The sequence below is a fragment of the Fukomys damarensis genome, unplaced genomic scaffold, assembly GCF_012274545.1.
Source record: "Fukomys damarensis isolate Sample0158 unplaced genomic scaffold, DMR_v1.0_HiC HiC_scaffold_9, whole genome shotgun sequence".
NCBI classification, from domain to species: domain Eukaryota; kingdom Metazoa; phylum Chordata; class Mammalia; order Rodentia; family Bathyergidae; genus Fukomys; species Fukomys damarensis.
The window spans coordinates 49,894,953-49,920,414 of NW_022900921.1; the positions used below are offsets into that span (position 1 = coordinate 49,894,953).

The following is a 25,462-nucleotide window of genomic DNA, read 5'->3' on the forward strand; positions in this document are numbered from 1 at the left end:
TTTTTTTTTTTTTTTTTTTGCAGTACCGGGAGTCGAACTCAGGGCCTTGCCCTTGCAAGGCAGGTGTAGTGCCACTGAGCTAAATGCCCGGCCCTCATGTTGTTTATGTTTTTGTGAATTTATGTAACTTTAATGGAATTACAGACATTTTTTGTTTAGGGGAGTGAGTTCCATTCCTGTGACTAGATTGTTAAATGATTGTATTAATGGCTAAGTAAGGAACTGCATGTAGTATGTATATTACAACATTCAGCACATAGGAAACTCCAACTTGATGACTTTCCTTTTACTTGTACAACTCTTACATGCACTACTATAATGCATAATAGAACCTGAAACCACAGTACTGTCCTGTAATGTACAGTCAGCAAAAATTATAGTACTGTATAATTGATACACTGTACAAAAAAATTGAGGCTCTATAAACAAGATGCACAGAACTGTACCCAAAAAAAAGGGAACCAGTCACAAGTGGGTTTTTTTGTTTTTTGGTTTTTTTGGTACTGGGGATTGAACTCAAGACCTTGCACTTGCGAAGCAGGCAGCGGAACCACTGAGCTAAATCCCTGGTCCGCCAGTCACAAGTTTAAGCAGCAGGTTGTAAGTCCTAATAGTTGTCCAACAGGGTAGATCGTTAAATAAAGAATACCTGTATTTTTTTCACAGCCATATAGTACTGTGTTGGAGAGATTACTTTTTTTTTTTTTTCTTTTGGTAACAGAAATTGAACTCCGGCCCTTGCACTTGCAGGGCAGCGGAACCACTGAGCTAAACCCCCAGCCCTAGGAGAGATCACTTTTAAAATTTAGTTTATCATGCACAGACTTTGAGGGGACAGCAACAGAATGGTGATGACCAGGGCCCCTGGGCACAGCATGCAGTCTGCTGTGCTCCTAAGTGTGGTCCCTTCTTGACTGCTGAAAAAACAGAGGTACTGCTCAGACAGAGTTCTGTGAGGATTGAATGCTTCAACACCATGGTTGTTATTAGTGCTACTAGAAGAAGACAGCAGTATATACCGACTCAACATAGGGCTTGTTTTGTGCCTTATATTGAACCTCAGTGGGATGGAAGTCATCCTGAAAGAAGCAGGTAGAACAGCGTAAGCAGGTCATACAGACAACTGTGGTGGCTTTCTGAGGCTTTGCATTTTCTTTGAAGTAGGAGGGGTTATTTGCTAGGAATGATGGGAAAGGAGGCTGATGGAGAGCTCTAAGGGTTTGAAGTGGCCTTATCTAGGACAGGATTTGGCTAGATACATGCAAAAGAATTTCCTGTGTAGGTGTGAGTGCTGTTCTTGCTGGATTTATTCTCAGTAACATGTTTACCCAAAAGAGCATGAAAATAGTCCCCCCACCCTCCCCTGCTATGGAAAATTCTTTCCCCCTACCCCTGTGGTTCCTCTTGCTGCCTAGAATATTCAAAGCAAGGGCTGGGGATTTAGCTCAGTGGTTCTGCAGCCTGCCTCACAAGCACAAGGTCCAGAGTTTGATCCCCATACACTCCCCAAAAAAAAGAATATTTGAAGCAGGCTGGGCGTGGTGGCACACACCTGTTAATCCTAGCACTTGGGAGGGTGAGGCAGGAGGGTGATGGCAAGTACAAAGCCAGCCTGAACTATGTAGTGAGACTCTGTCTCAAAAAACAACAAAAACCAAAACAACAACAACAACAACAACAACAAAAAGAAATGCCTACAAATGACTCAAGCTTATCTTTAAAGATGTGCTTTCCCACAAGGCCACATGCTACCATTTCACCTGGCAACATGTGCCACAGTTCCTTGGCATCATCTTATTTGGCCTGTGATTGGAATTTCCCTACTTTTCCTAAGAGTATGCTTTTCCAAGGTTTGTTTGAATGAGGATCTAAACAGAGTTCGTGTTTCAACTTTACATTTGATTGTGTCCTTTCAGTCTCTTTAAATCTGCAGGAAAACTTCTTCCTGTTTTGTTTTGTTTTTTCCTTGTGTCATTAACTTGCTGGAGACATCATTTCTTTTTTCATATATAATTTATTTTGAGTTTTTAATAAAACTTTATTTTGCAATGATTCATATGTGGAAAGGTTGCAAAGAGGTCAGAGTCCACAGATCCTCCCCCAGCTTCCTTTCTTGTCAACACCTTACATTACCTTCACAGTTGTTCCTTTTCTGCTCTGACGTCCAATCTGGATACCACATTATGTTTAGCTGTGGTTGAATTGTAAAACAATTTCTGATCATAAGCTGTTTTTTATTAGAAAGCAGTGTGCTGTCATGGTTTAAAACCATGGTCAAGGCCAGGAATAAGGCTGCATTTCAAATCAACAATCACATTAAAATTGTAGGATCTTGAACAAATTACTTACACTTTCTCCATTTGATTCTATCTTTGAAATGGGAATATTGGATCATCAGAAAAAATTAAGTTTGGGGCCAGGGATTTAGCTCAGTGGTTCTACTGCCTGCCTAACAAGTGCAAAAACCCAAGTAAAGTTTGCTCAATGCATGGAAAATGTTTCTGTGCCCAACATGGTAAGCGTTTAAATAAACCCACCTCTTGACAAAAGGATTATTTCCTAACTCATAATGAGAAACTGGGTCTTCCCCAAGATTCAGTAAGGTTTAAAAAATAATACATGCATTTCTCCCATACCTTTGCTGTGCTTCACTGCAGTGGTTTCATAAGCTAACAGATATTTCACCTCTGTTTTGGGAACTTTTGTTCAATAGAATATAGTTTTCTAGTATATTTTGTTCAATCAGATACTTCACTGACTTGGGTCAGCTTTTTCTCTTAGCAGATACCAATTAAGATCAGGATTAGAGTATAAAACTTCATTAGTCTCACATAGGGAGATTGCTGGTCTGTTTCGTAGTTTAGACTTTCATTTTGCTGTCCTTTGCATCAGTTAGCAGAGTGGTTGTTGATGACTTAAACTCTCATGAGTGTGTGGTAACGAGGAACTGAAATGGTGTGATTGCGTGCTGGTGCCTCTCCATACACCCAGCCTTGCAGTCTCTGGTTCACTTGCTTCCCATGATCTCCTTGGTCACTCCAACAAAGAAAACCTGTTTTCATTAGAATCTGTATCCTTTCTGAACTCAGTAATCATGTGAGTCACAGGTATTCTGAAAGGAAATAAAGCAGTGTTGATAATCTGGACCTAAAGACTGCTAAAGAATCCAGGAATTCAATGAAGTTGAAGATCACCAGTTTGACCTTCTTCTCCTCCTGGCCTCTTCCTTATACATATGTAGGAGAAAAATCAGCCAAAGCCGAAGGTAGATATAGATTACTAGGAACTGTGTGGGTCTCTGTCCCAGGTCCTCAGCCTAACCATTTGCAGTCTCTCCTAGAACATGATACCTGCCTGGTGTCTGTTCCCTGTGGACAGTCCTGGTGCCTTCAGAATCCTGTCCTAACTGGATCTGAGTTTCCCAAAAGCTTCCCAAGTGTACATTGTCAGTGTTTGGAGGCCACCTGATTCAGAGCTGCCCTGGAGAGATGGTCCGTGGGGGAGAGTGTGCTGGGCCCTGAGACAGTGCAGTCCACACAGGAGCATTTGGATCAAACAAACCTATCTTAGTCATGCTCTCCCCTATACTGGTTGTGGTGCTCTGAGTGATAATTATACCTGACTCTTGGGGTTAAACAACACGGTGAATGTGATGTGTTCAGCAGGCACATAAACCTCCACCGTGGATAATAATTCTGTCAGATGGCAATTTAGAGGCCAAGCTTAACAGCTCTGTGAGGTGCATATCTGTGTGTCCTAGTTCTTTCTTGTACAAACTCTCATGAGATTCGAAATAGTTTAGAACCCTCACCTTTCTGCAGGCAAGGCAAAGGCCATAGGAGGCTTCCCCAGCCAGACAGTAGAAAAATGTGAAGAAAAATGTCAGCAATGTCAGCACCCACTGCCCTGACACCCCACCCTCCCCCTTAGTCTGTTACTGTCCTGATATTCTTACCCAGCCCCTTCCCTGTCTTCTTGGCCACACTGGCAGCCCAACAGTTTTCCCTGTGTGACCCACGGTGATGCAGCATCTGCTGGCCTGCAGGTGCCAGGAGGATGGTCCCCTCTGGTGAGAGCTTCATGCTGTGCCAAGCACGGCAGATGGTATCAGACAGTAGGGCATATCTATATGGGACCATCCGCTCTAGCTTCAGAGCTGAGCCCAAATTAACCTCTTTATAAAGTAACTACCCTCAGGTATTTTTTTATAACAACACAAAAGAGATTAAGACAAACATCTTTGCCAGCCAAGTAGATGTCTGCATTATCATTTCCAGTTGCTGTTAGTCATTCTGGAACAGTAATACTATACAGGAAACACTGTTTTGTTTTGTTTTTCCTAAATAATTATATTTTGGGGGGTAGAAATCCTTTCTTAAATCTCTAAATCCTCTTGTCTCCATTGAACTGAACTTTTATCTGGGTTACAGAGATAATAATAATTGACAGTATAATATTGATATCAGAAATGAGGCAATGAAACTTTTTGTTGTTGCCTTTAAGGTTAAACTTTACACAGAACCTGATAAATAGTTTGATAATCTGGTGAAATAGCTTTGATATCCGACTGCATTAATGATAACTCTGCTGGGACAAGGCAAGGCTGGGGTGGGTTTTATTGTTTTTGTTTTTATTTTTTTCCAGAACTAGGGATTAAACTCAGGACCTTGGGCTTGCCAGGCAGGCAGGGCACCACTGCGCTAAGTCCCAGGTTCTGGGGTGTGTTTTTAGGATGCACCTCTTGAATTCCAAGGCAAGAGAAATTGAAATCACTGGCTGCAAAAGCCTGTCTCAAAATGTGACAGTGACTCTGTCCTTTCTTATAAAAAAGGTACTTCACTCATTGGTTGTTTTAAACATGAAGATTTACTCTAGAATTATGCTCAACCAACATAGATGTGCAATAAAGTGCATAGTCGTTGGTCACGTGTAGTAAGTGAAGCAACACAAATGGCTGTGTGTATACACGCACATTTCTGTATATATGTGTGTTCATGTGTATACCCATACGTGTGTATACATATATCCTGACAAGTCAAATTATGTGACAAATCTGGGTTTATAACAGTTGCAGAACAGTTTTTGTGAAACATTACCTCAAGGGTTCCTTGTTACATACCACAAGTTCATTTGGAGAATGAAAAATCATTCTCTTTACTGATGTTTTGCCTTGTGTGGAGAGTTTCCTGGGAACCTCTTGACGTCATGGGTAAGGTCCATCGCCATCTATCTTTGGGGAAGAAGAGTGGTCCTCCTGTCCCCTTATTCTGAATTCTTAAGAACTCTTTCAGGAAGACTTGCTCTCTTGGGTCTCTTGGGTCTGTGGCTTCTGAGAACATTGATTAGTTGTCTGACAGAAAATGGTGGGTGTCCCCAGCTGTGGCTATGAGAGAGACACAGCCATGTTGCCCTGAGCTGCTGATACAACCCTGTGGAACCTCTTGGATGCACCATAGCTCCAGAAAGGCTGGTGACAGGGAGAGCCTGGGAGGCTGGAGGACTTGTGGATGGCACTGTGCCTCTGGTGATTTTTCTGCTTTGGACACTTTGCCTGACTACTAGTGCTCCCTGCCGTATTCTCTGCCTGATTAGTTTAACGTGGAACACACTCTCCATGGTCCTTGCTTGAACTCTTCCACAGGAAATCTGCAGCCCTTGGTTCGTCCTTCATAATGTCGCCTGGAACCCTCTGCAGAGGTCTCATGTTGGAAGTTAGTGTGTCGGCAGTGTGTATTAGGCAAAGAAAGAAAATTCTTCTCTTATTATAAGCACACAAGGAAGTTAATGGCTGGAAATATACAGCTGTCTGACCAGTTTACAAGCTCCAGTGAACCCTAAGCCTGTGTGAAAGCTTCCTGGCAACTTTCTTAGTTCTGTTAGGAGAAAGAACTGACACTTTAGTAATGTTAGTGATCAATTTGGTGTCCATTCAGGTTTCTTTACCCTCCTGTGCCAAGACGAACTACTTGTAACAGAATGCAAAAACTAGACTATGACAAGTTTAGATTTGATTTTTTTTTTTTTTTTTTTTTTTTTTTTTTTTTTTTGGGCCCGGGGATCGAACTCGGGTCCTTGCGCTTGCAAGGCAGGCCACCGAACCACTGAGCTAAATCCCTGGCCAAGTTTAGATTTTTTAAAAGGTGAATTTTTTTTTTATTTAATCTTCAAGTGCTTTTTATATTTGTGGAAGGTAACTGTGCAACTACGGATCTAATGCACACCTATAATCCCAGCACTCAAGGCTGAGGCAAGAGAATCATCTCCAGGTTCAAGCCAGCCTGCGCTATGCAGTGTGCAATAAGTTCAAGGCTATATAGGGAGACCCTGTTACAAAAAAAAGAAAAGAAAAAAAAATCAACAGCAAAAAACCTCTGCAGATCTTAAAAAATCTGAAAGCTTCAGCATTTTAACAAATTCTGAAATCTCATGAAATACATTTTTCTAAGAGCATGGAATGGACATGTCTTAAAAATCTCATTTAGGTAATAAGGAATATTGAATGCAAAACCCAAAAGTTTCAAAACTATGGAGATTTTATGTCAAATGTAGCCTTATAAAGTAATCAGGCTCTCAAAATTGAGAAGAGTGATCACAAAGGACTTCTTTAGTTAGCCAGCATGCATGTCCACCATGTCCCTGTCCCTTGCCATTATTCCAAGGGCAGAGCTGGGTAGAGAAAAGGCCTGTCATGGAGCTGAGACAGTGGTTACAGACAGGAGCCCAAAGAGGGCTTGTGGTACAAGAGGTAAGCAGAGGTGGTCCTCACACCAAGCCCCAGAGGATGGATAGACAAGAGCTGGCCTCACACCAAGAATGGCAGCTGTAGAAGTGGCAGAGAGTGAGGCCTATCTTGGAATGGTCTGCTGGGTGCCCAGGGTGCAGGGGGTACAGGGCCAGGCTGGAGAACTAGTGCCCATGGTTTTTCTGTTCATTTGATCTGTTGTACTGTGAAGGCTTCCAAGGGTTAAGTTTTTAATAAGTTAGTGAAGATTTACATTTTAAAAGGTCATTTTGAGCAGATTAGAAGAAGGTGAGATTGGTGGCAGAAGTATCAGTGAGGAAGCTGTGAGAAATCAGAGAGACAAGAGGGACTTCCTTAAAGTGTCCTACCCACTAAGTGGTTCCGAATGAATACAGATCACATGGACAGTGAGACTGAAAAGTCCCCCACTATGGGACTGGAGGCTTTGAGGAGAGGGAGCGTGCACTGTGGAGGGATGCTTCTCCCAGGAGAAGTCTGTTCCTAATACGGTAAAATGAGGTGCTCATGTGAGATGCTTCAGAGAGCTTTGCATTCTGTCACTGTAATCAAGAGCTTGAACAATTAGGACCAGCTTTGCTGATCACATTAAATTGGAATAGATTGCCATTTATGCAGGGAGTCGGGTAAAGATTCAGCAGTAATGGGGTGGCTTGGAGAGAAAGACAGAAGTGGTAGAAATTGCAGTAAGGCTTGTAGATGGCTACCCTGGAGGGGATGTAGGCTAGAAAAGGGTTAGGGTTAGGACCTTGGATTGGGGGCAGACCCCAGAAGTGTGGAGAGGTAGAGGTGACCTCCCACCTTGGGAGTAGTACGCTGAGTGAAGCCACATGAGGACTGACTGAACAGAGACCAGAGTGGCCACTGGATGATTTCAGAGTGAAAAGAAAATCTGTGCTTAGAGCCTGAGACAAGAGCACTTAACTCTGGCTTTTTCAGTAGCCAAAGCGATGCTGCTGCGGCTGTTTGAGACTTAGAACCAGCTAAGTAGTTCTGCCCTGAGAGTTGAGCACAGCTGGTCACTATTTCTATGAGAAAGCACCTTTGAAAGGGAAAGGTGTAGACACAGAGCTTCCTGGGCTGCCTCAGTGTGTGCCTGTGTGCTCCACCTGGGCAGAGGGTGGACTCTGGGGTGGGGACTTTTGGTGATCTGGCTGCAACCTGAGCTCTAGCCAGTGGTGTGTCCTCCCCCAGCTCTCCCTACACTGGGTCAGGTCTCAGTGCACATCTGAGGGGTGTAGGACAGAGAGACAGTGGTTAAAGAAATCTTCCCCCAAAGGCCTAGAGTTTAATTTTCCTCTGTGTAGCTGCTTCATTACAACATAAGCATTGATGTGCTGAGATTCCTATTTGCCAGTCCAACCATTTGAAAAGTCAGAGGGCAAGAGTTGTCACAGCTGGTTCCTTACAGGGCCTGGAACTGGTGTTTTGTTCCTCTCCTCACATCCTTTTAACCCTAGACTCATCACACACAGGATCCGTCCTGCATAGCTTAGTGTTTCCTGTCTGGGTAACTCTCAGTAGTCACTAGGTCCTGCTTCCTCATCAGCATACTAGGTTAGGGGTTTTTTTTGTGTTTGTTTTTGTTTTTTTAAGTTCCTTTAAAAGTAAGGCTAGTCTCTATAGAAACAGGTCTCCTCCTCTCTCTTCTCTTTAGTGGTGGGGACTGACCTCCCAAGTCATTCATGGTACTAGGCATTTGCTCTACAACTGAATTATACTCTCAGTCCCAGAAACAGGTTGCAGTAAATGTTGAAGTTTCTGTGTTGGCAGAAGTATATAGTTGATATTGGACATAGTGGTACACGCCTGTAATCCCAGCACTTGGGAGGCTGAGGCAGGAGAATTGCCATAAGTTTGAGACTAGCCTGGGCTACATAGTGAGATCCTCTCTCTAAAAAATAAAAAAATAAAATTTATTTGTATTTTATTCATCAAGCATCTATTCTATTTTGATGGTTAGAGTGAAAAAAATTAAAAATAGATGGTTGTTTCTCTTCATTTTTTCCCACCTGTCTTGACATAAGGAATTAGAACTTCAAACTTTGTTGTAAATTTTTCTGTGCTTTAGGTCTTAGGACCTTGGGGCTTTGTAAAGAAGACCTGTAAATCTTATAAATTATTTCTTCTTATTTTGCATAGGTAGGATTTTCTGAGTTTAGAGGGCATAAAGTGGTTTAATGGAAAAGCTACCTGCTCCTCTCCCACAGGCAGCCAGCATGACCAGCTTTTGATATATCCCTCCAGAGAAAGGAGAAAGGGATGCAACTGTCAATTTTCTGTACATGTTTTGTGGCTAATTCCATCTAATATAATGACAAACGAGTTAAGTTTTCCTGCATCTTTCAACATGTCTGCTATATCTTAAAGGCAGCTGTAACAAGTCATCTGTTTCCATTGTGGCTGCAGGGCCAGGATGACAGAGGCAACCCTAGAGGGCTCTGGTATCTGGCCCAGTGAAGTAAAAGATTCCCTTTCCTTGGGACTGCACAGAGATGGGGGTGATTTCTGTATTTACAGCAGTTATTTTTAGAGGGGACAACATTAACCCTGCAATTCTTGGTATAAAAACCTGTCAGACCCTGCTGACAAGGGTCAGAAGGTTCTAGAAGGAAAAAACAACTTGTACAAATGCTCATCCAAAGAGAAATTAAGAGCACCACGAAGTCAAGCTGTTGACTAAGAACCTGCCAGCAGTTTACCAGTGTTTCTGATAGAAAACAAGTCTCTGGCGGGACTGAATCGGCCCAGAGGATGGAGCCCTGCCTCTTGTTCTACTGGTGTCACGTGGAACTGGTGATCAAGGACTTGCCCATGAAATCTGTCCTCCATTATCTGCCCCACCCCCTTTCTGCGCAGAATCAGTACTCAGATGAACGCAGGCTGCTTGGGCTTTTAACACCTTTAAGCTGGTTATGTTGGATGATGTTGGTCCAGGCGAGTGGCTATGTGAGTGGGTGGATTCAGAATGAGGAGCTACAGAATCAAATTTTTGAGTGGGAGTTGATAGAAGAAACCATCACTGGGATGGCAATGTGGATAGCAGGCATTTCTACATCCACACGTTTCTATCAGGCCCTCTCCATAGAGATTTCAGAAGGCTTGGATAAAATAAGCCAGTCCTTAAATATAAGATCAAATAAATTCTCTAGCAGCAGTCGTGTTACAAAGTAGACAAATCCTTGACATGCTGACAGCGGTCTAAGGGGGAACATGCCAGGTGCGAGGTGAAGAATGCTGTTGTTTTGTTAACTAGTCAGGGATTGTTAAAGCAAAGGTTAAAGAATTACAGCAGTGCATCCAGGAGCAAAAGAGACGATGGAATTCATGGGAAGTAGACCAAAGCTATTCCTGGCTTCCCCAAATTGTGCCTTGGCTACTTCCCTTATTGGGCCCGCTGGCTTGCATATGTCTTAATCATGATAAGGGCCCTGTCTGTTTCACCGTTTTCAAAAATTTCTTGCAGGAATGCATGAGGGCATTTACCAACCAGACAGTCACAGAAAACTCATCATGGAGGGGTATCCACCACTGTGGCAAAAAGGGAAAAAGCCTCCACCTACTTTGGGCCCCACCAGATCCAGGTTTAGCCCCAACCTTCACCCCATTGTCAGCTTGAAGCAGCTCCAGAAGAAGACACGTTGGCCCAGTAACCATAAAACAAAAGCCTGGAATTGTTAGATTTTCCTCTCCTTAAGATGGCTCTAACTAATGATGACACAGCCCCTCCTAGTGATGTCACAAGCTCCCCCAATCCATAGCCACTACATCACTCAATTCCACCCTAGCTCCTATAAGAAGTGCTCCCTGTCTCAGCCATACTGCTTTCTTTCCTTTCTTCAGAGACAGCCTGGCAGACCCTCTCCATAATAAAGGCTTGTTATGGTCCTGGTCTGGTCCTGGTTTTTGGCTCTTTTTACCTCACATCTTTCAGTTATGAATTTTTGAGTAATATTTAATGGGAAGGGGGCAGACCAGACATTTCCTTCCCTTCCAGAGAGGATTTAAAGTGGAGTGGTAAGGAGGAGGAATTGCACTGTTTCCCTTTTTATTCTGCCCACCCCACACACACACTCCTTTTTTTTTAAGGAAAATGTCCCAAAGAGCTCCTGATGACAAGGCACTTCTTTAAACTGACAGATGCCTGGGACATGTTAATGGATTTCCTGGCAAATAAAACAGGACAGAACCTTTCTTTAGCCATGATCTTACTGGAGCTTTTTAGCCCAATTTCAATTCAGATTGATCCTGGAGAGATTTGTAAAGGAATTGGTATGACTATGTGTGAGCAGTTTGGATTATTTGTAAACTTGTGAGCACCCGCCCCACTCCCCCTCCTCAAGGTACAGAGGCGTCTAGATAAGGCCAGGCCTGCCTTGGAGGAGGGTGTGGACCGGGCAGAAACAGGAAGCTGCACTCAGGGGCCCAGCTGCCTGCCAGGAGGTTTCTACCAAGTCAGGTTCGCTAAGGGCTGCGGCAGGGACACTGCAGTGAGCCTGGTGCTGTAGCTAGCGTCCAGGCAGTGTGGAAAGAGCATGACCGCCCTGCAGCTCAAAGAGCTCTCCCACTCAGGGCTGTACCGCAGGAGGCGCGACCGGCCGGACAGTGTGAGGCTGCCTTGGGCAGGGCTCAGGTGAGTGCAGGCCAGGTAGGCAAGGTTAGGACCTCCTGGAATGGAAGGGCTTGCTTGCTGGGAATCACTGGACCGCTTTCCACTTTCCCCCTAGTCCTGGAAGTGGTGTTGGGTCTTCCCCAAACTTTAGAGTGCTGTGGCGTAACTTTGTGTCACCAGAGTAATTTTTGAACTGGAAGTAATTGGTTTTCCCATAACTTAAGGCTTTGGCGTCTTTAGAGTTTGTTTCTATGGAGAGGTTGGGGGTTAATTTATGGTATTGAGTGGGGGTTGGGAGGGTTTCTGAATCCTTTGTCATTGAAATGCATAACAAAAGAACACAGTGGGACTGTTCAAAGTAACCTAGGGAAGGACTCCCCAAATCTGGATATAAAAGGTTAGGGGTTTGGGCTTTCGAAGTCAGTTCACCCAAGACCAACACAGTTTTAGTTTTTTGTTGTAACTACTGAAAATTTCTTTTATATTGGAGATTCTGAAAATCCCCTACACCATTAAGCTGTGTATTAAAACACAGTATTACTGTCTGTGAAGGAAGGGTTTGGATTTCTGTTTCTGAGATGAGTTCCTGTTTTAGTGCTAACCAAAGTCTGCAGTAGAGACTTCCTTTGTAGTAGTGTGATTGCATTTACTGTTATACAGCAGCAGTTTGGTTTTGGACTCTTGAATATTCCAATTAAGATGGTAGGAAGGGCAGGCTTAGACCTTGTGTACTATCAGTCTTCCTAGAAATTAATTTCAGAGTTTATTTTCAGTTCTCTATTTAAACTTGACAGGAAAAAGATTAACAGGATTTTTTTGAGTCAGGGTCTCCCTATGTAGTTCACTGCCCTTGAACTTACCTTGTAGCCCAGGCCAACCTCGAACTTGTAGTGTGAGGCCTCAACCTCTGAAGTGCTGGCATTACAGGCGTGCATCATCTCACCCGGCTCTAACAAGCTTTTAAAGACTTCGCCAAATTTGTTTTGGAGGGAAACGTTTGAAAATTATCAACTAAAATAGTAGCACTAAAGAATTGTTATTAATGCTAATACCATTAGCATGTATTGCTTACTGTGTCAGGTGTCTCTTAGCTACATTTAAGGTGTTAACTTTGAGTTCATTGGATTAAAAAGATTTTAAAAGCTTCAGAATTAGAATTGTTATAAGTTTACTTGTGTGTCCACCCCCAACCTCCACCCTGTACTGGGGAGGGAACCCAAAACCTTGCACATGCTAGGAAAGGGCTTTGCCACAGCTCCACACACATTTATAGCCTGAATTGCTATAAATTTGAATGCAAAGTTGATGGACATATTGAGCTCTGTGGCAGTAACCAGCCTGTCGAAAGCAACCTCAGAAATGGACATTTATTTATAGACTACAGTCTTTGTGAGTTCAAGAATGAAATTCCCAAAAACAGTTTTAATTTTAGATTTGGAGTTCTAAGAACTTTTTTAAAAATTGAAATCTATAAAACATTCTAAACTGACCCTCTTTTACATATTTTCAGACAGTAGCCAAAACATCCATGAATAAAGTTAGCTGTATGCCCAAGGTGATAGTTATTTGTATAATTACAATACACTTTAAAATAGCTGGATGGGGGGCTGGAATTTAAATTAAAATAGGAAAACTGATTATTATTAAATGTTGTTATTCTGGTGGATTAAAGAGAAACCTTTCACTACATTTTGGTGATGTAGCTCCCCGGTACTCTTAAGTGACTACACTTTTCCCCCTCTTGTCCTCTAATGCAGAAAGAATGACCAGTGTCCTTACTTAGGGAAAGCAGTTGAGCCAGAAAAAGTAGACAATTCTTGGTTTCCCCTTGAATTTTTTAATCAAGTTAGGAAGGTAGAATCTCCCCTCCCCTCCCATTATACAAATGCTGTTTTTAGTATTAAGTCATATTTCTTAGCCAAGATCAATAAGACAGAATAAGGACTTTGAAGTTAGGTACATTCAGGTTTCAATGTCACTCAGTTGGACAAGTTAATCTTTTTTTTTTTTTTTTTTTTTTTTTGTACCGGGGCTCAAACTTGGGACCTTGTGCTTGTGAGACAGGCGGCAGCACCACTGAGCTAAATCTCCAGCCCATAGATGGCAGAATTTTTAACACTTACTCATTTCTTTGAGGAGTCAGTTGCACATGTTCCCTCAGTTCAAATTTATCTTTTTTTTTTTTTTTTCTTTTTTTGGTACCGGGGATCAAACTTGGGTCCTTGAGCATGCAATGCAGGCAGCGGAACCACTCAGCTAAATCCCCAGCCCATGGACAAGTTAATCTTTTTTGAGCGTTGGTTTGTTCATCTTTAAAATAAGGATAAAGGGCCGGGGACTTACTTAGCTTAGTGGTTCCACCACCTACCTTGCAAGTGCAAGGACCCCGGTACCAAAAAAATAAAATAAGGATAAAAATAACTACCATTATTGAGCATCGTTTACAAAAGGCCTCACCACCCAATCAATGAGGCAGGTGGCATTTTTATCCTGTGAATAGTGCCCAGGGTTAATACTGCCTTTGGATTAATGCAGCATTCAGCTAACTTTTCTTGAGTTCCTACCATATGTGAATTAAAGCAACAGTGATGAAAAGACACAGTGTCTCTCTGTGTGGAGTACCTAGGTTTTGGCACTTTGATTATGACCAACAGATGTTTTCTAAATGAGCAGCATTTGACTTTGAATGGATAAACCGTCAGACATTTTTATGCTGTCTCCAGTGTTTCGCAGTACCATTCCATATATACGTCCCAGTCCTTTTAACCTCTTTCTTACTTATGTGTCTATTTTCTTGGCATGTATGTAAACTCTTAACAGAAAAATCATCAGATGGGCTGGGGATTTAGCTTAGTGGTACTGAGCCTGCCTTGCAAGTGTAAGGTCCTGAGTTCAATCCTTGGTACTGCAGAGACAGGCAAGGGTCTGTATCTGCTGCCAAAAAATATTTTACCTAAAGTTTAGGTGAAAAGCTGTGCCTGAAACATAAAGTACATGTGTTTTAATGAGCGCTGTTAATACACATGAAAAGTTTTGACCGTGAACTTGAAATCATTCAAAGCAGAAGCATGCAGAAGACAGCATGACAGACACTGGGTTTTATAAGTGTTTGTTTTAAAGAACTGAACATGACCTGACAGTTACTTTATGTGAGTACTGAGTAATAGAGCCACCCCCTGCTCTGTATTTGAGGGTCAGTTAGAGTTCTCGTGAACTCAGAATTAATGCTGAGCCCTATTCCTCTGCTGAGCATTGGTGCCACAATAACCGTTACAGTGTACCCATCACTCCTTAGCTGTTCATTTTCTCTTAAGGGTCTTTTTTTTTTTTTTTAATTACGAACACCTGGAGTAATGTCTCTAAAATTCTTGAAGTCACAATACAAGGGATCGGCAAATAACTGATAGGGACAACTCAAAATTCAAGTCTTTACTATCTAAATCTGAAACATATTTTACAGTGTAGGGGTTGGTGAACATGATCGTTAACCTGACTATGGCCCATTTACTATTTTTATATGGTCTACAAGCTTCAGATATATCTTACATTTTTCAAATGGTTGAAAAAAATAGTAGAAAGACTATTTCTTAACATGTGAACATTACATGAAATTCAGCTGCCAGTATCCATAAAGTTTTATTGGAACACTGCCATGCTTATTTTTATGTGTCATGTGTGGTGGCTTTGTGTGAACCTGGCCAAGTTGAGTTGTGACAGATACTGGTAAGGGCCATGGAGACAAGGTTTTTCCTGCCTGGCCCTAGAGCTTCGGCTGACCCTGGGCTGTGCTGTAATATTCAGCCCTGATGTGTCTCTCTGGTACTGCTATGGTTATGTCTCTGCTTGCCCACTACCCATCCCCAGTTAGATTTTTCATGGCCAGGTAAAACCAGAGCTGGGAACCAAACCATGTCATGTAAAACAGGTGTCTCTAACAATGTGGCGATATGGTAACACAGTGAAGTCAAGAGAAGGCAGCTGTGAGTATGTCACTCCTTAGAACTTCATGCTTTCTTCTGTAGTTCCAACCTTGACGTGCCCTTCTCCCACTTTCTAGACCATTCTGGGTAAGAGGAATGGAAGTACAAAGAAAAAAGAGCCTTTGCTTTCTGGTTATCTGAGGTCTTGTCTTTCTAGATGCAGCATATAGAATCCTTTCCTAATAGTGAGAATGTCCTTGCCTTGGTTTAAGTGAAAACTCAGACAGATTCTACCCTCCTGAGTAATATATAAGACCACTTACTGAGCCATTTGTATGGAGGACAGACATGTGAGCCCTTTGTAGGGAGGGAGGACGTGTGTGTGTGTGTGTGTGTGTGTGTGTGTGTGTGTGTCTTGTAGGATCTTATATGGAGGAGGAAGAGCTAAGTGTCTATAAGGTGGTGGTTATCATATCATTCTCTCAGCCAGTACCCCTCATTGGCACCAGTAACTCAGCACTCACTCAGAGTTCAGCTGAGGTTAGGGTGGGTCAACCTAGGAAGGGAGTTTCCTTTCATACCTGTTTTACAGTATGCTGATGGTTTTTTGGCCTATCTTTTAGCTGAAAAGTTATATTCATAGTTTAGTTTAAGAAATACCTAAGCCAGCCGGGCGTGGTGGTGCACACCTGTAATCTCAGCACTCAGGAGGCTGAGGCAGAAGGATCGCTGTGAGTTCAAGACCAGCCTCGGCTACAGAGTGAGTTGAGGCCAGCCTGAGTTATAGAGGGAGACTTTGCCTCAAAAAACAAAGCAAACAAAAAATATATCATTTATTAGATAATTGGGAGGATAAAATTGGACATTATCATTGTTGTCTGTTCTTACTATTTAATGATGACACATTTTCTTTTTGTTGTTTTGTTTTCCCTTTGTTTGTTTGTTTGTTTATTTGTTTTGGTACCGGGGATAGAACTCGGGACCTTGCACTTGGCGAGGCAGGCAGTGGAACCACTGAGCTGAATCCCCAGCCCCACATTTTCTGTTTTTAACAATGATCAAACACATCACCACAGTTCATAAGAAATAAACTAGTGCTTTCTCTTACATGTTTTAGTGCAATCCACAAGCACTTTTATTGCAAGATAGTGGGTTCTGCTGACTCATATCCTCACCTTTCTTGCCTCTCTGTGACAAGGATTCTTCAAGGCCAGAGCCTCAGTGTGTGCTTTTGTGTATTCTGCAACTGCCATTGTGTCTGGTAGGGTCACTGCTCAGTCTTTACTTCTCACTGAATGAGTAAATGAAGGAGAAACTAAGATGTCTCATGGGTGCCTCTAGAATTCCAGATTAAACTCTGCATGATACTTTCCTAGTCCAAGCTATTATCTTTTGAAAGCCTAAGAGAGGGATGCATCTGTCAGAGTACGGATTATGATTTGACTTTCCTCACTCAGTAGTTAGTGGAAGCTTTTTTTTTCCAAAGGAAAATACGTTTTTCCTCTCTGTCATCTAACATTACTTTCTATATGGTAGATGGCATGTGCTGAGATTAAAAAGAGCATTGTTAGTGCTTAAAAATTAGGTGGGTTAAAGGAATAGTGAAAAGAAGATCTACATAAAGTCATTAGTTTATTTTTAAGACCAGCTTGGCTTTTCATACCATTTATTGCCTTCTTGGGATATGGTAAGTGCTTTCTTCTGAGTCTCCATAGTAACCCTGTGGGAAGGACGGAGAAGCGCAAGGTTGGTGGGTGATCCAGCAGCTGGGAAGTGTCTGAGTCGTAGGATCAGAATGTAGACAGTCACCATGGAGCTGTGCCACCCACTTAGGCTTCAGATTAAGATTTGTTACAGTGACATTTTGAATACACTTGATCATATCTGAAAAGTTAAAAATTTACCATTGAACGTAAAAGTAAAGGTTAACCTCCTACGCTTGCCTGTGGTTAATACATTTGAAAAAAAATGAATTTTTCCTGCTGCTTCTTCATAGATATTTGCCAGAGAATATGTGTAGCTTAAAAAAGCTAAAACTATTAAATATTATGTCATAATTATTACAAGAACAATCAGGTTCCTTTATTTGGTTGATTGATTTTTTTGTTTGTTTGTTTTGCAGCACTAGGAGTTGAATCCAGGCCCCAGACCTTTTTTATTTTTATTATGTTGAGCCAGGCTTGATTGTTACGTTGCCCAGGCAGGGCTTGAACTTTTGATTACCCCTGCCTCATCCTCCATGTAAGTTGTCCACAGACTGCTGAGACTAGAAGTGTCCATCACCAACACCCGACTGAACATTTTTTTTTTTTACCTACCTCCAGCCTGCCCCTAGAAAGAGAGATAGTAAGCTGCTGTTCAGTGTTGCACATAGCATGCTTACTACACTTACAGTTTCTGTTGCTGATGTTAGTTTTTTAGTTCAAAGGTATAGAATTCGTTGGAATAAAACTGATATTTTGCAGTGTTCCGGAAAATTGCAACAATATGTCCAGATTCTAGAAAAAAGTAGTCTTTGTTTTGAGTGAGGATAATGGCAGTTATCTTTGAAGTATCAAAGATAAATTGATGCTACAGGTATTTTAATGAAATTTTACAAGAGTATACCAGTCTAAAAATTCAAAATTCCTGTGGATCTGAAATTATTTTTGACAGTCAACAAATATGTTTAAAATGGGTTAACTAGAAATGTAGCTCTTCAACCCAGATTGCATCCATGGCTCCTCTTAATGCCATACCTGTTTAAAGGTATGGTTGGAGTTTTCTGGATTACTCTAAAATATGTTCGTGTAGGTATTTTTCATTCATTCTGCATTCATTAAAGTCCTGTGATATACCAGGAACGTGGAGAAATGATGTTGATTAAAACATTCATTATCTACTAACATATAGGTTAGGTTTGCTGGGGAGAATGGACACAGAGATAACTAAAATATATTACCAGAGGAATGATGATTGAATGAGAGTGGAGCCATTATTTACCCATTGCTACATAATATGTTAGTACCTCAAAGCTTAATACCCACAGAGCTGATGATGTTTTTTGATAAAGGGCCAGGTTTTTTGTTTGTTTGTTTTTTGTTTTTTGTTTTTGTTTGTTTGCTTGTTTTGTTTTGTTTTTGGTACCAGGGACTGAACTCGGGTCCTTGTGCTTGTGAGGCAGGCGGAACCACTGGGCTAAATCCCCAGCCCTGGGTATAAATATTTTATCTTTTTTTTTTTTTTCCTTTCTTTCTTTCTTTTTTTTTTAGACAGTTCTGGCTAGCCTTGAACTCACTTTGTAGCCCAGGCTGGCCTCAGACGTGTGGCAATCTTCCTGCCTCAGCCTCCCTATAGCTGGGATTGTAGGCTTGCAACACCATGCCCAGCCGAGGTGTTAATATTTTAGACAACCTATACCGCCTATGTTAAGCTACACAGTCTGTGTCACAGCTGCTCAGCTCTGCTGTCAAACGATGCAGCCCGCACAAACACCTCACAGAGTGGGAGTTGCCTTGTGTGTTGTAATAAAACTTTATTTACAGAAATAATCACTTGGCCCACAGTTGGCCTGTCAGGACCGATTTCCTGGATGCAGGCGTAAAACAACAAACATGCATTATTCCAGTTTCTGTGTGTTAGGAGTCCAGACACAGCTGAACAAGATGCCTTGGGTTCAGGATCTTCTCAAGACTCTATGGCCTGTTCTCAAGGTTCAGATGGTGTCAGTGACCAAAGAGAGATCAGGACAGAGCCAAATTCCAAGCCTGACCTCTCATCACTGTCCTGCTGTCTTCACCACACTCCCCTGCCACACTCGGGGGTTACACATGGGTGGGAGTCCTGGAGAAGAGGCCATTAGGGTGTCCTTATAGCTGACCACCACCTGGGTGGATGCGTAACTTAGCTCAGCCCAGCGTCCCCAAGGAATTGATGCCAGGGTACCTCAGGCTATTGAGTCTATACCCAGAATAAGGATGTCACCTCATGGTGTTGCTGACTGCTTGTGAAGTCCTCCCTCTGAATATCTGCACTTGGAACCTGTTTTTCAGTCTCTGAATCGTAGCCTTTTGCCAGCCAGCCTGACAGAGTCCACTTGTGCCATACTTGCCCTGGTGTTGCCCCCTGCCTGAGCCCACCTAATTGCACCCTCCACTTCTTGCTTTACTGGTGAGCTTCACAGACATTATGAATAAAATCTGAGGATCCAAGAAAGACACTGACACATACAGAGCTATCATTTTAATTTGATTGGTCCCCTGAGGAAGGGCTAAGGTTGGCAGGCACTCCAACCCTGTTCCCATCCTGTTTCTCTGCCCTGCCCAGCACCTGTGCTGTCTGATTCTCGACATAGTCTAGGTTTTGTCCCCTCTTGGCTCTCTTTGAGGAGTCCACAGGCAAAGCTGTGCACTGATGACTTCTATGGGGTTCTTATGGGCCTTTTCTCTCCGTTTCCCTTCACAGTGACTTTGATGTATGAGATACTCAGTGGAAGTTTACAAGTAGGTGACAACTTTGACAGCTTGGTATCAGTCTTCCAATCCCCATCTTGCCAGTATCAGCATGACCCATTGGATCCTGTGACTCTATCACCATTCTCTGTTAGGCTGTGTTTTCCTGGGATCCCGCCTTGCCCCTGCCCTCTGATCTACCACTCTTGCTCTGTTCCCAGTCTGCCACCTCTGACTGTGTTCACTGCCTATGTACCTTGGGGCCTGAGGTCTCTGTGGCAGTGGAGAGCCCAGGGACCAGCACTGTACTGTCAGGGCCAAGGAGAGGGGTCACCACCGGTGCCAGGTGGAAGAGATTCTTCCAGCCCCAGAATCTCACCACGACTCAGGCTTTCCCTGTACTTCTCCATGAAACTTGAAAGAATAATAATTCCTTCTTGAAGTTTGCTCCTTCCTTTATCTCTGCATGCTACCTTTTCTTAATTTTCACTTTCTCCTTTGTCTCTCTTCAGTATTTACCAAGTTTCAATACATGACCTCAGATCCACATCTGTCATGGTGACAGTCCGACCCCTGCCAGGAGTCGCTTCCATCGCTCATTAATGACTTGCATAGTTTAAACTAGCAGATGTTCTATTAACCGTTATGAATGAATAAAAGCGGCATGTTGTATTATTTATTGAACAAATAGAAATCAAAATAGAGTATCTGGATTTTTCCAAACTAAAAGCCATAGAAAGGTAATAGATGATAGCATAAATGGAGAGATTAAAAACCAAGAATGTGGGTTGGGGGCCGGGGATTTAGCTTAGTGGTTGCCACTGCCTCACAAGCACAAGATCCAGAATTTGATCCCTAGTTCCAAAAAACAGATTGTGAGCTGGGCATGGTAGTGAATACCTATAATCCCAGGACTCAAGAGGCTGAGGCAGGAGGAGCACCACAAATTTAAGGCCAGCCTGAGCTGCATAGTGAGTTCAAGGATAGTCTGAATGATGTAGCAAGGCCCTGTCTCAAAAAAGAAGAAGAAGAAGATTCTGTAGGGCTGGTATACAGCTCAGTGGTAGAGCACATACTTTGGGTGCGGGGATTCTGTTCAGCCCCCAGCATCCAGAAATGAGACTGCGATTCTACCTCTTTCCAGCCACCCTACACACACCCACTCAAGGACCTGGCTATCTAGTTGAAAAAGGTCAGGGCATGTTTTTTTGTTGTTATTTTGTTTGTTTGCTAGCTTGTTTTTGTTTTTGGTACCTGGGATCCAATCGGGACCTTGAGCTTGAAAGGCAGGCAGTGGCACCACTGAGCTAAATCCCTGGTCCTAGGTTTTTGTTGTTTTGTTTGTTTGTTTTTGTTTTTGAAGTTTATTTCTGTTTTCTAATGTGGAGAAAATTTTTAGTACATTTATTTTTAGAATAAAAATTACAGTAAATAGTTTTGTAGAGATTAAAAAAAAAACAGTGCTACTTTGCTCTTAACTGCCTAGAGTAGTACTGATGGGTTTGGTGAGCTCCCAAACCAACTTCAGTTAGCAGGAATTACTGCTGTCACCTGTGTGATGAGTGTTGCTATCTGCCTTTGCAGCTGTTGAAAGGAAGGTGGTGTCATCTTGAGATGAAATGATGGGTTTCGTTGTTAGAATTCTAGTTGCTTGGAGGTGATAGGAAAGAAGAAATGACAATGTTCTAGGGAAGAAGAATGAAGGAGAAATGTACCCCAGCTTGTGTTCAGGGTCCTGTTTTGTCCTGCTTCAGACATGCTGGTGTGGGAAGAACGAACATGGTTATTTCCAAAAAGCTTCTTCTCTCTGGATGAACCTAGCATGTCTTTCTGAGATATATCCATATAAAGAAAGGAGACAAAGACAGCCAACATTTTGTCTTACAGTGCTGGGGATCAAATCCAGAGCCTGGCACATGCTAGGCACCAATTAACATTTTTTAGACCTTCTGACTGCTCCCCCTCAAAAAAAAGCAAATATGAGCTATGTAGCAAACTTCTCATTTGAGAATTTCAGAAAAGGAATAGTAGTATTACTATGTTTGTTTGCTGTTTCATTTTTTTAATGACTTGCATGAACTTGTTTAGTATTTTATGAAGTAGGGCTGTGAAATGGGGGCTTTCTGAACCCCATTTGACTCCAAATGTAAATGAAAGGTGGTCCAGTGAGAAGCTTTTGGGGACTGTAGTATATAAAACAAAACCACCGTTGCTCTGTGGAAGTGATATGAGAAGGGAGGGGCTTTGTGGCCAAACCTAGAGCCTTGGGTCTTTGTCCTACTCCCTTTCCCCTGTCCTGGGCAGCTGCCAAGGAACCTGAGCACAGGAGAGGGTACTTCGAAGACCAGTAGAGGACAGCCCATCTCCCCAGGAAGAGACTGTGATTTTTTTTTTTTTGTACCAGGCATCAAAGAGGCTATGATTTTTGCCTTGCTGTTCAGAATTTATGGTGCTGTTGTGCATCACTGTAGAAAAGAGGCACTTAGAGCATCAGGATTGGGCTGTTGGAATTAGCTTCAGAATGTTCAGGGAAGCTGGGAGTGTAGCTCAGTGGGAGAGTGTGTGTTTTGCATGCCCATAACCCTGGGTTTCATCCCCACACCAAAAAGAAAAAATATTACCGTTGAGGAATAGATAGCACAAATTGATCATGGTTTGATAACTGGTGTGTACTGATTCAGTAGGGCTCATCACACTAAGTAGTTTAATAATGTTGAATTCTTCAATGAAATTTTTGGAATATGTATGATGATGAATGGTGTGGTTTTAACTTTCCCTCCTTATGTAAATGTCACGTTATAATTGTTTGTTATTGGGGCTCATAACTTTGTGACAGTAGTCAAGTTCAGAGCAGACCCCCTGTGCATTTCCTGCACATGTGAGCCCAACCAGGCTGATGTAGATTGGGAGAAGGGAGCTGGGGAGAAATAGGAACTTTTACCTTAATTTGGGATGTCTACCTATTAAGATTTTTTGCATTTTGTGTTGAAAAAGAAAAATGTTCCCTAACACTGTTAGAAGCACAGTCCTGGGCAGTGCGCCACACCAGCTTTTGTATTTTCTCAGGGCATCAGGAAAAATCTACAATGCAATGCAATGGTGGGTAGAGCAATTCCTTTTAGAAAATGAGCTGTTACATGTTAGTTCGTCAGCTCTTCTCCTTCCCCATCATTACCTCTCTCCTCACCTCCCACAGATATAAAATCAAAATGATCAGTGGCATGCTGAATTAACATGAGCTAAAAATGAATGTGTGTGGAAGAGGACAGCTGCTAACAACAGAGGCCAGCCGTATGATCCTCCTGCCTTCTTTGTATACCTGGCAGGATACCTGACCTTAACGGACAGGGGTCCACATCTCAGCAGGTCCTCAGAAGCCCAGCCCTGCAGAAGCCCTGAGGACCTCTGCCTTCTCCCCAGATCCTGGCCTCTGCTCTGCCACCAAGTGGCCATTGGCAGCATCTTACCCCCACCTGAGCCACACCCTCCAGAGAGCAGCCTGCTTGCCAGAAAAGCTTGCAAGGGGAGGCAGAGAAAAGGAAAGGGTGGGCCACAGGGCTCACTCAGACAGCTGACTCTGCTCTCCCCAGCAGCGGGAAACTTCAGCCTTCCTGACTGCCGGGCTAGGGAGTTTCCTGCCCTAATCCTTTTTGCAAACAGAGCTGTCACCAGGCACCACAGCTCAATTTGCCCCTCAGTAACTCTGAACCTATGTAGTCCTTTAATCCAAACCTTGAAAAAGCTTCAGTGAATTGTAAGACAAACCAATCTCTTTCACAGCAGTTCATAAGTGAGAAAGCAAGAATGTAATCAAAACTACCTTGGCACAAAGCAGAATTACTAGGTTGGGAAAATAGAAAGAAATAAGAAAATAAGTTTTCAGAGAGGTTAGACTCTTATTAGCAAAGTCAGAGAGGAAGCACTGCAGCAGGCTCAAATAAATGAGGAAGAGTAGTAGACTGAATATAAGTAAATGTGCAGCCCAACCTCCAACAATGGTGTCTTATGTCAAGTGTATCCAGAGTCACTGATTCTACCCTATTTAAAAGCAGTGGTTTCTGCCACCTGCCTTGCAAGTGCAAGGTCCCAAGTTTGATCCCCAATGCCCCCCCCCAAAAAAGCAAATGGTCACTCACTGCAGGGGCAATATTCTATGTTATCAAATGACCATGTGCTTATTCCAAAGAAAGCTCAATTTCATCCTTTTGGATAAAACTGCTCTGAAATGAAATAATTCTGAGTTACAAGGATAAATGAAATAACCCTACCAAACCAATCAGTGAAGATGTTGGCAAAGTGAAGCAAAATGAGAAGCAGCTCAACAGGGCAGAGCTAGAACCTTCCACAGCTGTCTTGAAAAAAAAAAAAGTTTGATTGTCACAGGGGACTCAGGTGCTTCTGGAGCAGAGGGGAGCAGGGAGGGGAGATCAGCTGGTACAGTTTATTACCTGAGCACAAATATAATTAGAAAAACAGTATGACAAAGGCTCATAAGGCAATGTCAATGTTTTCTCATCCAGAAATCAATGAGTATGCTTGCTTGCTGTGCAGGTATAGATTGCCTCAAAGGAATCTGCTTGTATAAACACACTTTCAAAGGTCAATTTACTTTCCTTTTTGTTTACTGTTTTCATCTTAATGTAGGCAGCCTGCTCCAGTCAGTAACCAATACTCTGAGTCCCAAGGTCAGGGGCTCAGCACTGCCCTGCAGAAGCTAAGGCAAGCCAACTCTTCCACCTGTGCTTTGGTGGGGGGGGGGATTGCCTGTAATCAAACTCGTGCTTGTAAGGCAGGCGGCAGTGGAACCACTGAGCTAAATCCCCGGCCCTCCAACCTTGCTTCTCTGTTTTCTGTCTTCCATTTGCAAAGCCAAGGAGGCAGAGAAAGACCCAGAGGCTTTTCTCTGTCACATTCTCCATTCACTGGGCCCTAAGAACCTTTTGTGCCAAAAGTCAGTCGCTGCCTAGCAAGGCCAGCCTAGCCAAGTTATCCCTCCCTTTCCATCAAGGGTGTTCTGCTCAACCCAGAAAGGTATTGCTCCCCCTCATCTGTGACTCTAGAATTTAACTTCCACACACATCTTTCAAGGAAGAGAAGAGTGCCAAAGAATCCCACAGATGCAGTCACTGCCACAAGGTACTCAGGTAACAAATAGCAATTCACTTTCTGCTTTTCAAGCAAATGTGGCTTCCTAAATACATTGTAAAAACGGAAAGCTTCCAGTCATTTAATATTTATAATAAAACATCCTTAATGCTCTTAAGGAAGCTCTAAATATGTTAAAACACTTCCTCTTTTTATAAATCATATTCATTTGGCAAATGGAGAAACTCGGGCACCTAAAAATAAATGACATGTGAAAGTCACTAAAAGGTGATACAGGACACAAGACCCAGACTCTAGGGCCACTTAAAAGCACCACTTTCTGTGAGCCAAGCTCCTATTTTAAAAATAAATTGTCCTGCCGATGAAACAAACCCATCTCTACCCAACAGAGGAAGGAAAGGAGATGTTCGTGTTTCTCAATCCAATCTCTTGCTCATTCCTTATAAGAAGTTTCACTTGGCACCTCAGAGAGATGCCCTGCAGCCATGTGAGCAGAGTGCAAGATCTTTTGTCCCACAGACACTCAGACATTGAAGGTCTGCTGCTGCTACCAAGTTACAGTCAGGAGCGAAGAGTCCAGAAGAGAAATAGGAATGGCCATGAAGGTGGATGGCACTCAGAATGGCAGCACAGA

General features: G+C 42.7%; 1 protein-coding gene across 4 annotated transcripts in view; it reads left to right on the plus strand.

Moving 5' to 3' along the window:
* The window catches only part of Lims1 (LIM zinc finger domain containing 1), a 106,935-nt gene that overhangs the window by 55,692 nt on the left and 25,781 nt on the right, over positions 1 to 25,462 (plus strand). Inside the window, exon 1 of one of the 4 annotated variants that reach the window (XM_010609953.3) lies at positions 11,154 to 11,393. The exons of 2 other annotated variants lie outside the window; for them this stretch is intronic. In XM_010609953.3, the coding sequence (XP_010608255.1) occupies positions 11,296 to 11,393 (98 nt within the window). In that variant the 5' untranslated portion in view covers positions 11,154 to 11,295. Of the gene's footprint in view, positions 1 to 11,153; positions 11,394 to 25,462 lie in introns of those variants that run through there. One more of the 4 variants, XM_010609959.3, reaches the window with a different exon arrangement.